The 22612-nt window shown below is 41.3% G+C and overlaps 1 protein-coding gene across 1 annotated transcript in view; it reads right to left on the bottom strand.

The window, feature by feature from the left end:
* The window catches only part of Phax (phosphorylated adaptor for RNA export), a 41019-nt gene extending 19829 nt beyond the window's left edge, over positions 1 to 21190 (bottom strand). Inside the window, exons 1-5 of the mRNA XM_053794557.2 lie at positions 21034 to 21190; positions 19311 to 19480; positions 19027 to 19123; positions 5082 to 5290; positions 3682 to 3860 (exon numbers count right to left, since the gene is read on the bottom strand). Coding sequence (XP_053650532.1) covers positions 3682 to 3860; positions 5082 to 5290; positions 19027 to 19123; positions 19311 to 19480; positions 21034 to 21087 — 709 coding nt within the window. The 5' untranslated portion in view covers positions 21088 to 21190. The remainder of the gene's footprint in view (positions 1 to 3681; positions 3861 to 5081; positions 5291 to 19026; positions 19124 to 19310; positions 19481 to 21033) is intronic.
* Between the last annotated feature and the right edge of the window lie 1422 nt (positions 21191 to 22612).

Raw genomic sequence — 22612 nt, 5'->3', positions numbered from 1 at the left:
CAAAAAATGGAATTCTAAAGAAATAGCTATGAGTTTGGTCGACTGGAACAATGGAGTTAGCTGAAAATAGGGCTCAAAGTGGGCAAAATCGCCGATTCGTAAATATCGCCGTGGTCACTAACTTCGCGAGAGCGTAATTCTGTCAGTTTTCCGCCAAATTTCATTCTTTTGGTGTCATTACAATCAGGAAAAGATTCTCTATCATTTCATAAGAAATTTTTTTCTGGGGGGGGGGGGAATTTTGCGACACCAGGAGACACCTCAGGATTTGGGGTTGCGACAGTCAAGGGGTTAATACATCTCTATTAAGGACACAGTATCATCAACGAGACCCCTGGACACTGGTGTACCACAGGGAAGTGTCCTTGGTCCCCTACTCTTATACATCAATGATCTTCCAAGTGTGTCACAACAACTTATGACTATTCTCTTTGCTGACGACATGACTCGTGTCATCTCCCACCATAATCTTGCCTCTCTTGACACTATTATTAATGAAGACCAAGTAAAAATATTGACCTGGATGACTGTCAATAAACTTAAACTTAATATAGATAAAATCTTCTACATTATGTCTGGGGACAGAACAGGTGATGCCCAACTGAACATTATCATTAACAACACTATTATTGCTAAACATAATGAGGGAAAATTTCTGGGTGTACACCTTGATAATAACCTGAAATTCAACACCCATATATAACACATAACAAAAAAAGTATCTGAAACAGTTGGGATCCTCTCTAAGTTAGTATGTAGTACCACAAACACCACTACTGACACTATACCCAACACTATACCCAACACTATACCCAACACAAAGTTGCAGTATGAATCACACAATCCACTGCTAGACAACCCCCGACTCTACAAAGACCTAAACTTACTCACTGTACACAACATTCACTATACTACTGTGCAACCTACATTAACAGAACAATCAATTCTAATATTAACCCTGAACTAAAACACTTTCTTAACCGTTGCAACAGGACTCACACACACAATACCAGAAGCACAACTTTCTGACATTCCCCGTGTCCGGCTAAACCTCTACAAAAACTCCATGTACATAAAAGGGCCCAAAATCTGGAGGACACTGTCACAAAACTCCAGAAGCACAGACTCAACCACCATATTCAAAACTGCTCTTTAAAAACACCTTATCTCCCTAACTCACCTCAGCATCACGTGACAACCACACGTGATATTTTCTGTATAATGAACACAAACAAAATATAATGACTTATTCTCATTGTCTGTAATTCTTACAACTTTATATTTATACTCATCCAACATAAAAATACTAATAATTATTGCCTAGTTAATCTTAAGTTAGTCATAAGTTTGCCTGAAATACTCTATCAATATAGCAGCTGTTAATTACAGTAACAGTGTATCAAGCCCACATAAAACCATTACCATTACTAATTTATACTAATCGTTATATGTTATCTACGTTCTCACTATTATCACTTAATTACCTAACATTTATATTATAGTGAAACAATAAACAACAGAATGTACTGCTGAATAACCTGTGTCAATAACCTGTGTCAATAACCTGTGTCAATAACCTGTGTCAATATAGTCAGTAAAACTTAACCCTTTGACTGTCGCAACCCCCAATCCTGAGGTGTCTCCTGGTGTCGAAAAATTTAAAAAAAAAAAAAAAATTATTTTTTCTTATGAAATGATAGAGAATCTTTTCCCGATTGTAATGACACCAAAAAAAACGAAATTTGATGGAAAACTGACAGAATTATGCTCTCGCGAAGTTAGCGACCTCGGCGCTGTTTACAAATCGGCGATTTCGCCCACTTTGAGCCCTATTTTCGGCTAATTCCATTGTTCCAGTCGCCCAAACTCATAGCTATTTCTTTAGAACTTCATTTTTTCTATCGATTGAATACAAGAAACTGCCCATTTACTGATTTCAACTACCTAATAATGTGGTCAGAAATTTGCAATTTGGCCAATTTCACGAAAACTAAAAAATATGACAATTTCAAAATAAGGTCCAGAATGAACAATGCAGACATTCCTGGCTCTAAAATAACATTTTCTTTGCTCATCAGTCATGTCTCCAGGCCTCTCTGATATTACTCTTGCTTTCTATTTTGAATTTTTATTCAAACAAAAAATATTAGACTTACTATTATGCAGACTACTGCAATGCTGTAATAATTGTATAAATAACATCAACCCATTCATGACTGCATATTAGAATGGCTAGTTGGACATTTATTGGACAATGGCATCATTTGTTTACTTTTGAACATTGGCAAAAATCAAACATTTCCCCTACTTTGAGCTCCATTTCTAGGTTCTTTTTATAGTAAAATCAATCAAAATCACCTCTATTTCTGTAATATGTTTTCCATTCTATCAAATGAGACCAAGAAAACGAGAATACAACCATAAATACTATACGAAAATAGACCACAAATTCGGCATTTTAATTAAAAAAAACGGTCGGAGTTTTTTTTTCTCATTATGCACTGCGTGCTCCAGGATTTTTTTTATATGGTGCACACTGACCACACAGACCCATTCTCTCACATGTGGGCCTACCAACTTTCTCCTGCTGGATTTGAAGCCGCTAGAATTTATGAGTATATATACGTCAAACACAGCGCCTCGTAAAACGTATATATACGGCCGTGACAGTCAAAGGGTTAATATTAGTGTGCCAGAAATGTCTGGGTATGTTAGTGGTTTTCTTGGTAATTAATAACTTGTAAGATGTGAACCAGACAGTCTTGGCTTTCCAAGGAAATAAATATACTTGTTTTCAAGCCACCACAGACTAGGTCTATGTAAATCAGCATTTACACAGTACCCTGACCTCTAGGTCTATGTAAATCAGCATTTACACAGTACCCTGACCTCTAGGTCTATGTAAATCAGCATTTACACAGTACCCTGACCACTAGGCCTATGTAAATCAATATTTACACAGTACCCTGACTATTAGGCCTATAAAAATCAATATTTACACAGTACCCTGACCTCTAGGTCTATGTAAATCAGCATTTACACAGTACCCTGACCACTAGGTCTATGTAAATCAATATTTACACAGTACCCTGACTATTAGGCCTATAAAAATCAATATTTACACAGTACCCTGACCTCTAGGTCTATGTAAATCAGCATTTACACAGTACCCTGACCACTAGGTCTATGTAAATCAATATTTACACAGTACCCTGACCTCTAGGTCTATGTAAATCAGCATTTACACAGTACCCTGACCTCTAGGTCTATGTAAATCAATATTTACACAGTACCCTGACCTCTAGGTCTATGTAAATCAATATTTACACAGTACCCTGACCACTAGGTCTATGCAAATCAATATTTACACAGTACCCTGACCTCTAGGTCTATGTAAATCAATATTTACACAGTACCCTGACCACTAGGTCTATGTAAATCAATATTTACACAGTACCCTGACCTCTAGGTCTATGTAAATCAATATTTACACAGTACCCTGACCACTAGGTCTATGTAAATCAATATTTACATAGTACCCTGACCACTAGGTCTATGTAAATCAATATTTACATAGTACCCTGACCACTAGGTCTATGTAAATCAATATTTACACAGGACCTGACCACTAGGTCTATGTAAATTAAGCCTAAGTGGAAAATCAAGCTCAAATCCACTCACTGATCAACTCTGGCTTGCGTTCCATCAATCCAGCCGCGATGGCCCGGCCCAGCTCTTCGTCAGTTGAGGACTCGACCCCAACGGCCAGGTCGGCCAGGTTCCGCTGGCCGCCACCTCCGCCCTTCGACCGCGTCTTCTTGTAGCTGATCCGCTCTCTGATGTGCCGCTTCCGGTTCAGTCTGTTCAATATAATGTTCATGGTTGTTGATAAAGAGAAGACTAAACCTATACTCATTGTTACATTATAAACGGGCAACTTCTTACCAATGACACTTGGGAAAATCCACTTAACAGCGCCTGATAAACCCTAAAGCATAACAGGCAAGCATGGTACGGGGTGGCCCTGGGAAAGGCTGGAGAGACGGGGGTAAAGAAGGTCTTACATGCCACCTTGCTGTTGGAGTGCGAGCAAGGCAATGTTTACTAAGGGATTCAGTAACTGGCTGGCTGGACTTGAGTCCTGGTGTCATAGTCCATTTGGGTTCAAATCTTGCCCTGGCATTTATTCTAAATACGTCAGGCTGCCAGAAAAAAGAAGAAATGCCTCCATTACTCCAACAGGGGCCCATCAATCGCATTCAACCCTCAAAGTGTTAGGGCATCAGTTGTTCCAGTGAGGGACCATGAGCGATTTGAAGAGTGTCTCTGGTAATTCTATAAGGTGGTACAGTGTCTGGGAATTCTACAAGGTAGTACAGTGTCTCTGGTATTTCTACAAAGTGGTACAGTGTCTCTGGTACTTCTACAAAGTGGTACAGTGTCTCTGGTACTTCTACAAGGTGGTACAGTGTCTCTGGTACTTCTACAAGGTACTACAGTGTCTCTGGTACTTCTACAAAGTGGTACAGTGTCTCTGGTACTTCTACAAGGTGGTACAGTGTCTCTGGTACTTCTACAAGGTGGTACAGTGTCTCTGGTACTTCTACAAAGTGGTACAGTGTCTCTGGTACTTCTACAAGGTGGTACAGTGTCTCTGGTACTTCTACAAGGTGGTACAGTGTCTCTGGTACTTCTACAAAGTGGTACAGTGTCTCTGGTACTTCTACAAAGTGGTACAGTGTCTCTGGTACTTCTACAAGATGGTACAGTGTCTCTGGTACTTCTAAAAGGTACTACAGTGTCTCTGGTACTTCTACATAAAGTGTCCCTGGTACTTCTACAAGGTGCTACAGGGTTCCAGGTTGTTTACAACAGGCCTGTACTCTATTGCCTAGGCCTATCAGGCCTCTGACACCAAATCTGAACACAGGGGAAAGTAGTGTGACAAGTAACATGAGGAGCACTAGCAATAATGCATCAGCTGACACGCGGAGCGCTGGTGGAAACGCCTCAACCCATGGCCCAACGGAAAGCCACAAATAAAAAAATCCATTTCCCCAAACTGGGAAATGCAACCGTACCTCTTCACTTTAACTTCCTCATCTTCCTTGTCCTCCTCCACCTCCTCTTCCTCCTCTTCTTCCTCATCCTCCTCCTCCTCTGTGTCGGAGTCTGGAGGTTTGATGCCCCGGGCCTTCAAGGCTTGTGTGTAGTCATAGCTTTCCACACTCCGTTCCCCCTGGTCCAGCCTCCGCTTGAGTCCAAACCCTCCGATCTCCTGTGAGAGTACCTGTGGGAGAGGGAATTTTGAGTCTAGACCCCCAGATCTCCTGTGGGAGTACCTGTGGGAGAGGGAAGGTTGAGTCCAGACCCACTGATCTCCTGTGAGAGTACCTGTGAGAGAGGGAAGGTTGAGCCCAGACCCACTGATTTCCTGCAAGAGTACCTGTGGGTGAGGGAAGGTTGAGTCCGGACCCACTGATCTGTTGGAGTACCATAATAGAGAGAGAGTAGACATTGCTGGTACTGAAACATTTCCTCTGTTCATTAGTCACAGCCTCAGGCCTCCCTAGGCCTCCTCAGGCTTCCCCAGGCCTCCCTAGGGCTCTCCAAGCTTCCCCAGACTTCCCTAGGCCTCCCTAGGGCTCTCCAAGCTTCCCCAGACTTCCCTAGACCTCCCTAGGGCTCTCCAAGCTTCCCCAGACTTCCCTAGACCTCCCTAGGGCTCTCCAAGCTTCCCCAGACTTCCCTAGACCTCCCTAGGGCTCTCCAAGCTTCCCCAGACTTCCCTAGACCTCCCTAGGGTTCTCCAAGCTTCCCCAGACTTCCCTAGACCTCCCTAGGGCTCTCCAAGCTTCCCCAGACTTCCCTAGACCTCCCTAGGGCTCTCCAAGCTTCCCCAGACTTCCCTAGACCTCCCTAGGGCTCTCCAAGCTTCCCCAGACTTCCCTAGACCTCCCTAGGCCTCTCCAAGCTTCCCCAGACTTCCCTAGACCTCCCTAGGGCTCTCCAAGTTTCCCCAGACTTCCCTAGACCTCCTTAGGCCTCTCCTGTATCACACTTGACTTCCATTTTTAATTCTTATTCACACAAAAATTGAAGATTTATTCTATTTCTTGCAAAATATACCCAGGAATGGTTGTTCATTGTTTACATCGTCCCAATAATTGAATAAGGCCTATTAAAAATCCATAAAACATGCTGGGGGGAGGGGTTGTAGTGAGGCCTTACCTGTCCTCTGGAATATCAGCCAAACTTGAATATTTCTGCTACTTTGAGGTCAATTTCAAGGTACTTCTGGTCCAGAAATTACCCAAAATAATCTCTATTTCAATACGTTTTCCATTCTATCAAATGATGCCAGAAAAACACTAAGACACCATAAAAACCATCAAAAAAACTTGATTTGCTGTTTTACACCAAACATGCGGTCATGGCTCGGCGTCTCTCATGCACTTAATTAATGAGGCAGGATCTTTTTACACAGTGCAAACTGATCACACAGACCCATTACCTCATATCTAGGCCTAAATTCACCACTTAGAGCCTATCTGAGTCACCGAGATCAGGAATTACAACCTAGATCAGGGTCCCTCAATGAATTACATCTATGTCAATGTTTCATTGCCACAATAGAATTGCATTTGTGTCCTTTTACTTAACATATTGTCGGTAATTCTACCAATATTAATAATAATAATAATAATAATAATAATACAGGTCCACCATCACAAATCCGGCAATCAGTTATTCGGCACTAATTTTGGCTAGCATAATTTCAAATTTCCAGGGTCGCCACACCAACCTGCTGGTACTGTTTGGTGGTGCTACTTGCTGCATAAGTCATTCCAATTTCTTTTCTTCATTTGTTTTAACCTGCTTACTTTTAGCCCTAGCAATGGTTCCAATGAATAAAAGAAATGCTTCTCATTATGTAAAGCACCAACACAGTACATTATCCATTAAAGATAAGGTGACTTTGAAGCCACTGTTGGTTGTCATGAACTCAGTCTCATGATGCAGGAGAATATGCTTTATTATTACGCTAATATCAACACTACAGCTTATTTGCCTATCACAATTGATCTAATATGACATAATAAACAATATAAATAACATAAAACATGTTAAATACTCCAGAATGAATAATATTTGGAATAATACCGAGCAGTTCGACAGAGGTATGAAGAGGACACAGGATACGAGGATGATTCTCCTATCCCTGTCTTGGTGGCTTATATTAGAGAAAACAAAGTATAGCAGAGGGGTAACTGTGATATACACTTGTAATGCACCATAAAACTGAAACAAAACAGCTATTCTCTCTACATAGTTTGTCACACATAGCAGCATATGTGTAGAGAACCTAGGATAACCAGACAAAGTGGCTTATATCTAGTACCTGGCTTGGGCTAGCCATATATGGTTTTGGTAAATATTCGATTCCCAGCCAGGATAGAAACATTGGGTATGTTCACGCATCAGTAAATGGGCACCCAGGTGTTAGTGGACTGGTGTAGGTGTTATCCTGGAACATTGACCTTATTTGCCTGAAATGCTTACCATAACAAGGGACTTTCTATATAGTAGTATGTCACTGATGTCAGCTAGGCCTGTATACCATGTACATATACAGTAGGGCCCCACTTTACGGCGTTTCGCCTTACTGCATTCCGCTAATACAGCGATGTCAAATTATGACCAAAATTTGCTATACGGCAAGCGGTCTTTTAAATACGGCGCCACCCACCCGGTTTGTTTACATTCTCCGTGACCACATCTATTATGTCAGGAAACTTTCCAAAATTCCAAGTGTTTTAAAGTTACTGCATATTTTATATGTACTCAGATATTATACTTAAGTGTACCTGTACCTAAATATACTTACACACTGTGCTGGTGTGCAGGTACACACTAAAATCTCTAGGTCTCTCTCTACTCATGACGCCAATACTACGTAATAATAATCTACTCATGACGCCAATACTACGTAATAATAATCACTCTTGGGCACACTAAATGTCTTATTTTACATCAATGAAACTTTGTGAAGTCAAGTTAGTTAATTTTATTAAGTGTATTCTAAGCAAATCACTGTGTAACCCGGCAAACTAAGTAATCTGGCACACTACAGGTCCCAGTGATGCCCGATTTGTGATGGGGACCTGTAATAATAATAATATTTACTACCAGTACATGTACAAGGTATACAGACCATAGCTGACATCAATGACATACTACTATATAGAAATGCGCTTGTTATGCTGAGCATTTCGGGCAAATTAGGTCAGTTTTGTCCCAGGATGCGACCAACACCAGTTGAGTAACACCCAGGTACCCATTTTAAACTGATGGGTGAACAGGGACAGGGACAGCAGGCGTCTTATGGAAATACGTTCCTAATGTTTTCCAGCCGTACCAGAGGAGAATTGAACCCTGGACCTCAGTGAGTGAGATGAGTGCGCTAGCGATCGAGAGTGATATAAGCTGAGAATATCATTAACCCTTCCAGGACCCGTGCCGTTGCTGTACGTGATGAGCTCAGCGCACTCAGATCAGCTGTGAGCGGTGAATTTGGGCCTAAGAATGACAGAATGGGTCAATGTAGTAAGTGTGCACCATATAAATAAATCTTGCAGCGCACAATGCACTAGAAAAAAGCTGCTTCCGTGGTTTTGTTGTAAAACAGCGACTTTGCGGTGTACAGCGGAGCCTCAGTTTTCGTATGGCCCAGGTTGTATGTAAAACTATAGTTATTCTTTAAAAAATCTATTTTTTGGTTAATATTTTCGGGTGTCTGGAATGGAATAATTGGGTTTACATTATTTCTTATGGGAAATGTTAACAAAAACTACGTTTTATAGAGAATAACTACAGTTTTATATACAACCTGTGGCACACAAAAATCCAGTTTCCACTGTATATTCGTGCGGTTTTTATGGTCATCATCTTGGTTTCTTGGTCTCGTTTGACAGAATGGAAGATAAATTACAGAAATAAACATGATTTTGATGGTTTTGAGGATTCAAAAATAGCTTGAAATTGAGCTCAAAGTACAGTGTGTTATATCTTGGAAATTGGTCATCCTGTGTTATTTAACTATTGTAAGAGAATATGTTCATCACTTAATATTATAGCGCGAAAGTCCCCGTTTATAGCTAAAATAGAGACTTTCGGTGTTATATTATTATCTGTTAAAATATATAAAAAATACCATGGTATTGTCCCTATTTTATTATTATTATTGTTAGGTAGGATTTCTTATGTATATAGAGCATAAGTCTCAGAACCATCCGGTGAATTGTTCAATTGTTTATGTCCGGCTGACTGACGTTTGGGTCAGGTGATCCAACCTGACGACGGGTCAACAGACTGGTAGGTAGTCAGTCCGCTCCCTGCTCTAGCCTTGACAACTAATCGTATATTGGCTCTCTTATGGTGTACAGTTTGAATGGGTTTGAGAATTAGGCTCTAGAGCTGACTCAGTTTGTTCCTCATTGCTCTGAAAGATTGTTTTGATATTTATATTCTTGGTCAGTTCAGTAATCCACAGAGATACGTCTTCTCAGACAAACTCTTGCTTTCTACTTACTTTACGGCCGGATTCAAAGGTCTTGTTGAATCTTGTACATTTTGTAGTTTGAGGTTACACAGTCTTGTTAAGACAAAGACGTGAATGTTAGTGAAGACTTAATTACTGGAAGAATAATTAATCTTCCCTATTAATGTGATATTTCCATGATTTTGAACTAAATGTATATTGTGAATTTATTGTACAAAGTATTAAGTTACATTAACTACAGAGAGAAGATAAAGTATTGTATTTAAATACTTTAATAAATTTGAATATTATTCTATGGAGTTTCCCAGTTGAAATTATTTCCCCTAGACTCTAAAATACCTTTAAAATAACTCGGATCCAAAATCTTGTTGCATAAGAAGAAAATATTAACAACCACATTCTGAAGTTCTTTATAAAATTTCTTATTCGCAACACAGTGGACCCTTGGATATCGGCCGTTCCTGTTATCAACTAACTCGGTCATCGGCCGGTTTTTCGGCTCCCGGTGATCAGCCATTATTTCGGTGATCAGCCGTTTCAGACGTGTCCGTCCGCCGGCTGGGGTCGCTTGCACGTCAGTCTGGCTGTCTCTCTCAGTGTGTGACGAAGCTTCTCATACTACATCCAAACATTCTGCTTGTTTTCCACTGCTTTTTAAGGTTCTTTTGCAGTAAAGGTTCTTTTGCAGTAAAGTTCCTGTGCTAAAGAAAGTGAGAAACAACATGGAATTTAAGCTGAAGTTGTTGATAAATCTGGGAGCGGTATGCAGGTGCTGGAACTTGCCGGGATGTACGGGAAAAACAAATCTACCATTACATTCATCCTGGCAAAGAAAGAACAAATCAAGGATGCTAATGTTGCAAAAGGAGTAACTTTTAAAATGAAATAAAGGTCACCAATAATGGAATAGATGGAAAAGTTGTTGTTATTGTGGATTAAGGAAAAAGAATTAGTGGGAGACAGTGTTGCGGAATCTGCTATTTGTGAGAAAACAAAGCAGTTACATGAGGATCTTCTACAGAAAACTCCTGGAACAAGTGCTGGTTGTGAATTTAGGGCCAGCAAAGGCTGGTTTGTGAAATTTAAGAAGCGTAGTGGCATACACAGTGTTGCAAGGCATGCTGAGGCATACACAGTGTTGCAAGGCATGCTGAGGCATACACAGTGTTGCAAGGCATGCTGAGGCATACACAGTGTTGCAAGGCATGCTGAGGCATACACAGTGTTGCAAGGCATGCTGAGGCATACACAGTGTTGCAAGGCATGGAGAGGCTGCAAATTCTGACAAAACAGCAGCTGAAAAGTACATACAGGAGTTCAAGGGCTATATAAAGGCTAAAGGATACGAACCCCAACAAGTGTTCAATTGTGACGAAACAGGTCTGTTTTGGAAGAAAATGCCAAACAGGACATACGTCACACAGGAGGAAAAAGCACTGCCAGGACACAAGCCTATGAAAGACAGACTAACTCTTTTGTTGTGTGGTAATGCTAGTGGGGATTTCAAAGTTAAGCCTTTACTGGAGTATCACTCAGAAAATCCCAGTGTGTTTAAGAAAAGCAATGTCATCAAGAACAGATTGTGTGTGATGTGGAAAGCTAATCAAGGTATGGGTCACAAGGCAAATTTTCAAAGAGTGGATTAATGATGTGTTTGGCCCAAGTGTGAAAAAATACCTCCTGGAAAAGAAATTGCTACTCAAGTGCCTCCTGGTACTGGACAATGCTGCTGCACATCCTTAAACACTTGGAAGACCAAGTGTTTAGAGACTTCAGTTTTATAACAGTGAAGTTCTTGCCTCCTAACACCACTCCTCTCCTCCAGCCCATGGACCAGCAGGTCATTTCTAACTTCAAAAAACTCTACACAAAAGCAGTGTTTGAAAAGTGGTTTGAAGTGACCACAGACACTAAGTTGATGCTAAGAGAGTTCTGGATAGATCACTTCACCAGCCTCAATTACATAAGCTTTATAGGTAAGGCTCGGGAGGGAGTGACTTCCAGGACTTTGAACTATGCTTGGAGAAAACTGTGGCCAGGTTGTGTCTAAGAGAGGGATTTTGAAGGGTTTGAGGCTGACCCTGACCTTGCCGACCCTGTGGACTGTATTGTAGCACTGGGGAAGTCCCTGGGGTTGGAGGTGAGTGGTGAGGATGTGGACCATGGTGCAAGCTTTTGTAGAGAAACACCACCCTGACAAAAGCTGAAACAAGCCATATCTGCAACATGTTCAGTGACAAAACCCTGTCCCACTTCAGGGAAATCTTAAAGAGATGCCAGAAACAGACCTCTATGGACAGATTTGTTGTGAGACAGGGGTCCAGTGACTCTCAAGCTGGTCCTAGTAGCATTAACATCTCAATTTCTGTAATATATCTTCCATTCTATAAATGAGACCAAGAAAACTAGAATACAACAATAAATACCATACGAAAATACACTGCAAAGTCGCTAATTTATTCCAAAAAAATGGTCAAAGTTTTTTTTTTCTCATTATGCACTGTGTGCTGCAGGATTTTTTTTAGACTGTGCACACTGACCACATAGACCCATTCTTTCATATGAAGGCCTACCAGCTTTCTCCCACTAGATTTGAGGCCGCTAGAATTTATGCGTACTAGTACGTCAAAAACCCCTACGCGTAAGACGTACTAGTACGACGAAAACCCTCAAAGGGTTAAAAGAGAAAGAAGGGAAGTAACCCCAGAGAAGGCTTTGCTACCTAAAGTCTTCATGGAGGGGAATTTCCCTTCCAAACACTAACTCCTCTCTCTTTCCTCTTCCCTATCTTCCAGAAGTCAGCATTAGCCTTCAATAAAGGTATGTAATACTTATATATTTAAAATTTTTTGTCTGAATATTTTTGTCTGGAACGGATTAATTGTATTTCCAATAATTGTTATGGGTACTATTATTTCATTTTTCGGCCATTTCGGTCTTAGGCCGAGCTTCTGGAACTGATTACAGCCGATAACCGAGGGTCCACTGTAGTGGAAATGTTCGATTTTTGCCGATATTTAAAAGCACAAAAATCAGATGACTTGTCCAATACACATCCGCTGGCCAGTCTAATACGTGTGCCCAATGTCCTCTTATTATTTACACAATTATTACAATATTTCTTAACAGTAAAACTTCTATTTTTTTTGGCGTGAATAAAAATTCTGTGTGCGACTGAAATGCCAAAATGGAATTCGTGTGTAAAGCCTCTGGGAACGTGACAAGAGGAAGTGTTATTTTAGTGCCAGGAATGTCTGCATTGTTTATTCTGGAGCCTATTTTGAAACTGGAATACAATCTCTCCTCACTTAGTAACATACTCGTTTACCAACTTGACGGATTCCTTGCTTAGCTTCAAGGCAAAAATTCCGAACATGTATTTCCTTCCCAAAACTCACAAGGAAATGGACAAGGAAATGGAAACCTTCAAGACTAGACCGGTGCTGTCAGTCTGTACTGCACCAACCAGACCAACACACAAGTTCACGACAGCCCTCCTAATGCCCTTGCTGGACTGGTTGCCAGAAAGGATAGAAGATACCAAACATTTCCTAATAGAAATTGAAGAAACCAAGAAGAAAATAAGAAAGGCCCCCAGAGAACTTGAGACTAGTCTCATTAGACATTGAGGTCCTATATCCCTCAATCCCACAACAAGAAGCAGCAGCAGTAGTAGCAGATTTCTACTCTGAAAACCTCGATAAAATCAAAGGAAAACTAGGGGAGCTAGGAATAAGAAAACCTCCTGAGGAAAACACAGTAAGAAAGGCCTTAATACAGATAATGGAGGACAATGTCCTGAAGTTTAACAATAAAACCTACAAGCAGAAGACAGGGTCGGCAACTGAAGCATCAGTTAGTGTGGCAGTTGCCGAGATCTTTGTACATTGTATATTTGAAAAAAACAGGAAAACCAAAGGACCTCCTACTATAGCTTACTTAGGATACATCGACGACATTTTCTGCATATTAACAGGAGACGATAAAGTAGAAGAACTAAGGACATGGGCCAATGGAGTACACCCATCCTTGAAATTCACCTCAGATTCTAGCGACAATGAATTTCCCTTCTTAAGACACAATTATATACCAGAATGAGCAAAGGCACATACATACTAAAACATATTACAAGCCAGGAAATGCTCACCAGTACCTACTGTGGTCATCCTTGCACCCCACAACACTGAAAACTTCTCTCCCATACTAGTTAACCCTCCGGATAAAAAAAGTTTGTAGTGAAACTTCCTGGTTTGAAGCTTCCCTGAAAGAGATGCTGAAGTTCTTTAAATTAAGGGACGACCCATAAGACTGCCTAAACACAGCCAAACAGACACTCGGTACAATAAGCGGAGAACAGCTATTAGCAGTAAAAGAAAAGGGAACAAATACAGGTCTCCCTCAACATTCGTGAGGGTTAGGGGATCAAGAGCCTTATGAATGTTGAAAAATTGCGAATGTTTGGTGCCCATACTGTAGGGAATAATAAAACACTGCTTCCTTAACCTATTGAACCATGAACAATCATAAAACACACGAAAACATCGTAAAATACATACATGTATAAACATACATGCTCCTCCCACTCATACATTTGTCCAATCTCTTTTTAAAGCTTCCAAAGGTCCTACCAAAGCTAAAACCTTGGGTAGTTTCAAATTAAGGTTGGATAAATACAAGAGTGAGAAGCGTTGGATTTGAGTGGAACTTGCACGTGAGTAAATAGAATTATTAAAGCTTATTGCTTGGGTAGCATTTATTCTGTTAGTGGGTTGGATTTGTGAAGAACCTACCTAGTATGGGCCAACAGGCCTACTGCAGTGTTCCTCCTTCCTTACGTTCTTATGAACAATCATAAAAAACATACATGAAAACATCGTAAAATATTGTACTGCCTCCACCACTGCCTCGTATTTTTGTACAATTTCTTTCTTCAACTCTATCGTGTTTCTCAATTTGTTTACCAAAGGGCTAGCATTAGCAAGTTTCTTTGGGCCCATGGTTAATTATGTAGCAGTCACACTCAATCTACAAGCATCAAACACAATGAATTATTATGAAATGTTTAGAAGAGTCCAGAGGCTAATGCTCACTCCAGCATAAACAAAGTCACACTTCTCACGATGCCTCCACCACTGCTTCAACCCTCATGTTTTTGTACAATTTCCTTCAATTTTATCGTATTATTATTATATTATTATTATTATTATTATTATTATTATTAGCAGTAGCAGAAGTGTTCGATTCTTTGCCATGTTTAAGAGTAAACAAATGATGTCACCGTCCAATATCCAATTATTATTATTATTATTATTATTATTATTATTATTATTATTATTATTATTAGCAGTAGCAGAAGTGTTCGATTTTTTGCCGTGTTTAAGAGTAAACAGATGATGTCACCGTCCAATATCCAATTATTATTATTATTATTATTATTATTATTAGCAGTAGCAGCAGCAGAAATGTTCGATTCTTTGCCGTGTTCAAGAGTAAACAAATAATGTCACCATCCAATATCCAATTATTATTATTATTATTATTATTATTATTATTATTATTATTATTATTATTATTATTAGCAGTAGCAGCAGCAGAAATGTTTGATTCTTTGCCGTGTTCAAGAATAAACAAATAACGTCACCATCCAATACCTGTCCAAATGGCCATTCCAATATGCAGTCATGAATATATGGAGTGTAACTGCATGGAATGATGAGTCTTATGTGTGGATTCTAAGTCTTCACTGTCAGCATCACTGGCTGGAGAATGACTTGAGTGAGTGGCAGGCGGGCTGGCTGCATGTTGCAGGGGTCGGAGGGAGGGTAGTAAGGATGCTTGGGTGGCAGGAAACGTAAATATGATTTTGTGGCTGGGAATTTGGCAGCTGGGAATTTGGCGACTGGGAATTTGGCAGCTGGGAATTTGGCGGCTGGGAATTCGCAAATGTGTGAAGCCCGCGAAAGCTGAAAACGTGAATGTTGAGGGAGACCTGTACAGCTAACATACTTCCATCAATGTTCAGCCCTCTACTCAAACATGAGACACAACTAGGGGAACTATGGGAATGGATAGATAAAGAATTTGGAGGAGCATCTTGGAGGACTTTCTTCCCAACAAGACCCCCAATGATGGCCTGGAAAAAAGCCAAGTCACTGAGGGACCTCCTAGTAAAAGCAGAATTTCCCAAATGAAGCAGCAGGAGCAGACAACAAAGACGAGACAGGATCCAGAAACACTTGGAAGCAAGCACGCAAACAAAAAAAAACAAACCCACTACCATTACAGTATGCTCCTCGCTTAGCAACGAATTTGTTTACCGATGCAGTCATGGGAATGCAACTCTGTCATTAAGTGAGAAGCTGTATTCTGAAATCTGTATTTAATTGGACAAATTACCAATTTCTAATCACTTTATTGGGTGGATGAAATAGTTGATTGGACAGTTTCTTGTGCTCAATCGATAAAATAGAAGATACAGAATGGTACCTTGAGTTACGAACTTCATTCATTCCAGAAGACTGTTCGAGTACTGACACTGAATAAATTTGTTCCCATAAGGAATAATGTAAATTAGATTAGTCCATTTTAGACCCCCAGAAATACACTTACAAAACCACTGATAAAATACACTTATATAATTATTCAAGTTGGGAGGTGTTCGAAACCCCAGGTATCACTGTACTAGTGAAACAGCTCAGAATTTGGTCAATTGGAACAAACCACAGATGCATAAATATCGCTGATGCACCAAAATTCGCAAAAGCGTAATTTTGCCAATTTGCCATCAAATTTTGCACTTTTTTCTTATTACAGTGGACCCTCGACCAACGATGGCATCGTCTAACGTTAAATCCGACTAGCAATACATTTTAACGCAAAAATTTTGCCTCGACTAGCGCTAAAAAACTCGACCAACATGATTCGTTCCGTCTGAGACGCGTCCACTTGTGGCCAGTGTTTACAAGCCAGCCAGCCACCGCGGTCCCATCCAAACATACAATCGGAACATTTCATATTATCACAGCGTTTTTAGTGATTGCACCTGCAAAATAAGTCACCATGGGCCCCAAGAAAGCTTCTAGTGCCAACCCTACAGTAAAAAGGGTGAGAATTACTATGGATATGAAGAAAGAGATCATTGCTAAGTATGAAAGTGGAGTGTGAGTCTCCGAGCTGGCCAGGTTGTACACAAAACCCCAATCAACCATCGCTACTATTGTGGGCAAGAAAATGGCAATCAAGGAAGCTGTTCTTGCCAAAGGTGCAACTATGTTTTCGAAACTGAGATCGCAAGTGATAGAAGATGTTGAGAGACTATTGGTGTGGATAAACGAAAAACAGATAGCAGGAGATAGCATCTCTCAAGCGATCATATGTGAAAAGGCTAGGAAGTTGCATGAGGATTTAATTAGAAAAATGCCAGCAACTAGTGGTGATGCGAGTGAATTTAAGGCCAGCAAAGGTTGGTTTGAGAGATTTAAGAATCGTAGTGGCATACATAGTGTGATAAGGCATGGTGAGGCTGCCAGTTTGGACCAAAAAGCGGCTGAAAAATATGTGCAGGAATTCAAGTAGTACATAGACAGTGAAGGACTGAAACCTGAACAAGTGTTTAATTGTGACACTGGCAATGTTGTGAAACACTTTAGGAATGTCATAAAGGAACGAGAGGTACAGGCCTCTATGGACAGATATGTTGTGCGACAGAGGTCCAGTGACTCTGAAGCTGGTCCTAGTGGCATTAAAAGAAGAAGGGAAGTAACCCCAGAAAAGGACTTGCTACCTCAAGTCCTAATGGAAGGGGATTCCCCTTCTAAACACCATCAACACTCTTCCCTCCTCCCATCCCATCAATCATCACCAGATCTTCAATAAAGGTAAGTGTCATGTAACTGTGCATGTCTTCTTCAGTTTGTGTGTATTAAAATTAATATTTCATGTGGTAAAAAATTTTTTTTCAATACTTTTGGTTGTCTTGCACGGATTAATTTGATTTCCATTATTTCTTATGGGGAAAATTAACTCGACTAACGATAATTTCGATTAACGATGAGCTCTCTGAACGGATTAATATCATTCGTCGAGGGTCCACTGTACCTTCAGAAAAAGATTCTCTATCATTTCATTAGAAAATATATATATATATATTATTTTTAAATTCTTGGAGGTTGTGGACAAGTTCCAGACCCGGGATCTTGACTTTCAGTGTTTTAATATCTATTATCATTAATAACTCTGTGAGGGAAAAGTTCAATAGATAGAGTAGATAGAGTAACGATAGTTTCATTACTGGCTACTAGTTAAGGTAGGGTAAGTCAAGCTCCCGTTTTTCCCGCCTTTTCTCCCCCTCCCTGAAAGTGATAGTTTGACTGCCGGCTGCTTGTTAACGTAGGGTCAGTCTAGCTCCCGCTATCCCTCTTCCACCCCCTCCCCTCGAAAGGTGACGTGTGGGGCTCTGGTCAAACAGTAAATCACTCGACTCACAGCTCCCAACACTACTCTTGGATGACAGTGAGGGTCACCTGTCAATCAACGAGCAGAACAGGAGAAGGACTAACGTCCAGAGACTTCTCCATTTTGTATTGAAGTACCTGTGCACCTGTATGAAATTGCAGGACATAACCCCACATCATTGCAGCGGTAAAGAACCTGCTTTCCTGTCATCGGGATATTATACTCACGGCAATAATCTGTGAAGATCTAGCCAGTGGTGGTCACCAACACCTGCGACCCCCCCCCCCCATCATCAGCAACGGCTACAATTTCAACAACACAGTGTCACCAACACCAGACACCCAAGTTTTATATTAGCGTTGAATTCAGTTATCATTTATTTTTTTCAATTTTCATTTTCTTTAATGTAGGATTAATATTTCATATTTAAGTGTTTTACATTTTATATTTTCTATATAATAAAGTGTTTATGTTTGTCTGTTATTATTTCTTTTTCTATTCAATAATTTTCCTGAGGAGGAGCCAGCCTGAGTAATACTTACTGAAGTTGTTACAGGGCTGAGTAAGCCTTCACAAACTCAAATATTAATATCATTACTATTATTACTATTACTATTATTATTACTATTACCATTATTACTATTATTATTATTACCATTATAATACTATTACTATTATTACATTACCATTATTATTATTACTATTATTATTACTACTGTTATTATTATTTACTACCATTATTACTATTATTATTATTATTACTATTGTTGATACTATTATTACTATTAAAATAGTCAGGAAAAGCACTAAACCCATTGGGGGTCCAGGAGGCATCGAGACAAACTCCACTCCCTGGATCAAGACCCCATAGACCTACCCTTGACCCTTAGGCCTACCCTAGACCTTCAGACCTACCCATGACCCCTAGAATTACCAAACTCCTAGGCCTACCCTAGACCTCTAGGCCTACAGATAACCCCTAGGCCTACCCTAGACCTGACTAGGCCTACCTGTTCTTCCATGACAGTAGACCAAACATTGTTGCGGCGCCGGGGTCGCGATGGTTGTCTGGCAGCGCTGTCCACACTCCATACTCTGGGGTCACCGCTGTACAATAATGATTATTATTATTACTATTATTATTATTATTATTATTATTATTATTATTATTATCACTGGTTGATAAAGTTTCAAGTCTATCTACTACACCATAGTGTATATACACTGAGAGTGAATAGAGGAATTTTACGAGAGGACTGACTGTATAAAGAGCGGCCAAGGGCCAGAAATTTACCTCTGAGGTCCACAGATGTCCATGGGGCCAAGGTTGGGCCGCCGGCGCTTGGTCGTGGCCGGGCTGTCTGAATCGGAGCCAGACGAGCCGTCCGTGTCACTGGATGGCAGCTCTCGGGCCGCATAGCGGTACTTGGTCGAGTCTGGCCGAGACACCGGCTTGTAGGCGACCTGTGTTATTATTATCGTAAATAACATTAGGTGAAAATCTTGTAAACATTGTAAATTGAAAATATTGTAAATAACATAGGTTGAAAATATCGTAAACATTGCAAGTTACAAATAAATAACAAATGCAGATGGTGTTGTATGAACCGTGAAGCGGTGCTTCTCCCGCCGTACAAACACCAACGCATTCAAAACGGAAATGGAACAAACCCCAGGGTAACGAATTTTGGAAATTTTTGGACACGACAAAAGAATCCGTGACCGGACGAGGGTTGAAAATGGAATTGTTTGTACCATCGACGATCGTCATTCTTTATGTCCGCTGGGCTGATTGACTTTGAATTTAGTGGAAAGTTGATTCAATCCAAATCAAGCGTTATTTACGCTGGACTGATCCAGCGGACATAAATAACGATTAAGTCCACGGGGTAGAATCATTTGAAATTTAGCGGAAAGCTGATTCAATCTGAATCGAATGTCAGTTATGATCCGAAGATTCGTTTTGAATTCAGTGGAAATTTTATTACATCTGAATCGTACATTATTACAATTATTATAATTCTGAACTTAACGGAAGAAGTCGATTCAATTTGAATCATACTCTAAGGTCAACCGGGCGAACTGACTTGTGCCAAACGGCCGAGGGAGTCCGCTGGCCGCTACACCAATTAAAATTGATGTCGCCGCCACAGCGGAAAATCAATTTCTGGTCAACAATCAACACTGAGTTCCGCCCTTAGTCCGCTCTCACATTATTATTATTATTATTATTATTGTAATTATTATTATTGTAATTATTATAATTATAATTACAATCATAATTGCTATTAATAAAAGTAGAGGGATAATAATAATTATAATAATTATTACAAATATTATTACTATTGTAATTATTATAATTATAATTATTAAAAGCAGAAGGATAATAATAATTAATATTAATAATCTAGTGGACCAGCGGACAATTCTGATTGGACGGTCCAGTTGTTAATCCAAAATAATAATAATAATAATAATAATAATAATAATAATAATTAATAATAGTAATTTAATAATTAATTTTTTATAATTATCATTCATTGGAGCACTAAGCCCGTAGGGGACCTGGCAGCCCCCCTGGTTACGGGTAAACACAGGTTTTGATCCGAGGAAGAGGAGCAGCAGCTCCACCTCCTCGGATCAAGATCTCCTTTTTCCATAGAAGCCCCTTAAGGGGGGATTCCCCCTTTTTAACGGGTAAATGGGCGTGTGGGCGGCCCCCGGGCCGCCCACATCCCCCTCTAACCCCCGCTCAACTTCCTCGGATCAAAAGCCCCTTAGAATTACCCCCTTAAGTTATTAAGGAGAATTTCCGCCCCTTATTAAGGGTAACTGGGCGGCTGGGTGGTGTGGGCGGCACCCCAGCCGCCCATTAAACCCTCTTAACCACCCCCACTCCCCTTCCTCGGATCAAAAACCCTCCAGCCTCCGGACCCGACCAGGAGATCCACCCTCGGGGGGGGTCATATTACCGCCCACACAGCCGCCCACAGGCCGCCCATGCCGCCCACACTCACGTCAAAACTGTCGTCGTGGGCGTCGGAACACTCGCCCTCCTCCCGGCGCTCCATAACCGCCCAAAAATGGCCAAAAATAGTTAAAATAGAGGAAAATGGTCGAGTAGTCGTGTCCAGGCGCCGCCAGATGTAAACAATGATAAGTGAAGGTCGAGATGCGCACAGCTGGCCAGGACTTGATCCAAGGTGGTGGAGCGGGGTACACGACCCAGGAGCTTGAGCCTACGAGCTACTAATAGCTCTTGATCGAAGGCAGTAGCTCCTGAGGCCTATTATACACTCAAGATATTCCTGCAAAGGCTATATCTCCAACTGTTTTGATCCAAGGTAAAAGAGCGCGATCCAAGGTCCAGGAGCTAGAGCCAGGGAGACTTTACAGGCTCATCATTCAAGACGGCGGCACTTGATCCAAGGCAGTGGCCTCTGAGGCCAATAATAAGGCTTATAATTGATTGCAGACATTCCTTCAGAGGCTCTATCTTCAGCTGGTGTTGATCCAAGGCGGCGGAGCATGGTTCAGGATCCAGGAGTCGGAGCCTGGGAGCCTCTAAGAGCTCTTGATCAAAGGCAATGGCTCTAAATACTCTTATTCTTGACTCTTATGCACATTGTACAACACCTGGGTGTTGGTAGTAGTAGTGGTAGCTGTGGTGCTGGTAGTGGTGGTGGTGGTGATGGTGGTAGTGGTGGTGGTAGTGGTGGTGGTAGTGGTGGTGATGGTGGTAGTGGTGGTGGTAGTAGTGGTGGTGGTGATGGTGGTAGTGGTGGTGGTAGTGGTGGTGGTGGTAGTGGTGGTGGTAGTGGTGGTGGTGGTGATGGTGATAGTGGTGGTGGTAGTGGTGGTGGTGGTAGTGGTGGTGGTAGTGGTGGTGATGGTGGTGGTGATGGTGGTAGTGGTGGTGGTAGTGGTGATGGTGGTAGTGGTGGTGGTAGTGGTGGTGGTGGTGATGGTGGTAGTGGTGGTGGTGGTAGTGGTGGTAGTGGTGGTGGTGGTGATGGTGGTAGTGGTGGTGGTAGTAGTGATGGTGGTAGTGGTGGTGGTAGTGGTGGTGGTGGTAGTGGTGATGGTGGTGGTGATGGTGGTAGTGGTGGTGGTAGTGGTGGTGGTAGTGGTGATGGTGGTGGTGATGGTGGTAGTGGTGGTGGTAGTGGTGATGGTGGTGGTGATGGTGGTAGTGGTGGTGGTGGTGGTGGTGGTAGTGGTGGTAGTAGTGGTGGTGGTGGTAGTGGTGGTGGTGGTGATGGTGGTAGTGGTGGTGGTAGTGGTGGTGGTGGTAGTGGCGGTGGTGGTAGTGATGGTAGTGGTGATGGTGGTAGTGGTGGTAGTGGTGGTAGTGGTGGTGGTGGTAGTGGTGATGGTGGTAGTGGTGGTAGTGGTGGTAGTGGTGGTGGTGGTAGTGGTGGTAGTGGTGATGGTGGTAGTGGTGGTGGTGGTAGTGATGGTGGTGGTGGTAGTAGTGATGATGGTGGTAGCGGTAGTAGTGGTGATGGTGGTACTGGTGGTGGTGGTGATGGTGGTAGTGGTGGTGGTAGTGGTGATGGTGGTAGTGGTGGTGGTAGTGGTGATGGTGGTAGTGGT

The sequence above is a fragment of the Cherax quadricarinatus genome, unplaced genomic scaffold (assembly GCF_038502225.1).
Source record: "Cherax quadricarinatus isolate ZL_2023a unplaced genomic scaffold, ASM3850222v1 Contig424, whole genome shotgun sequence".
NCBI lineage: Eukaryota > Metazoa > Arthropoda > Malacostraca > Decapoda > Parastacidae > Cherax > Cherax quadricarinatus.
Note: the sequence above shows the minus strand (reverse complement) of the source record. Positions and strands in the feature narration are given on the sequence as shown.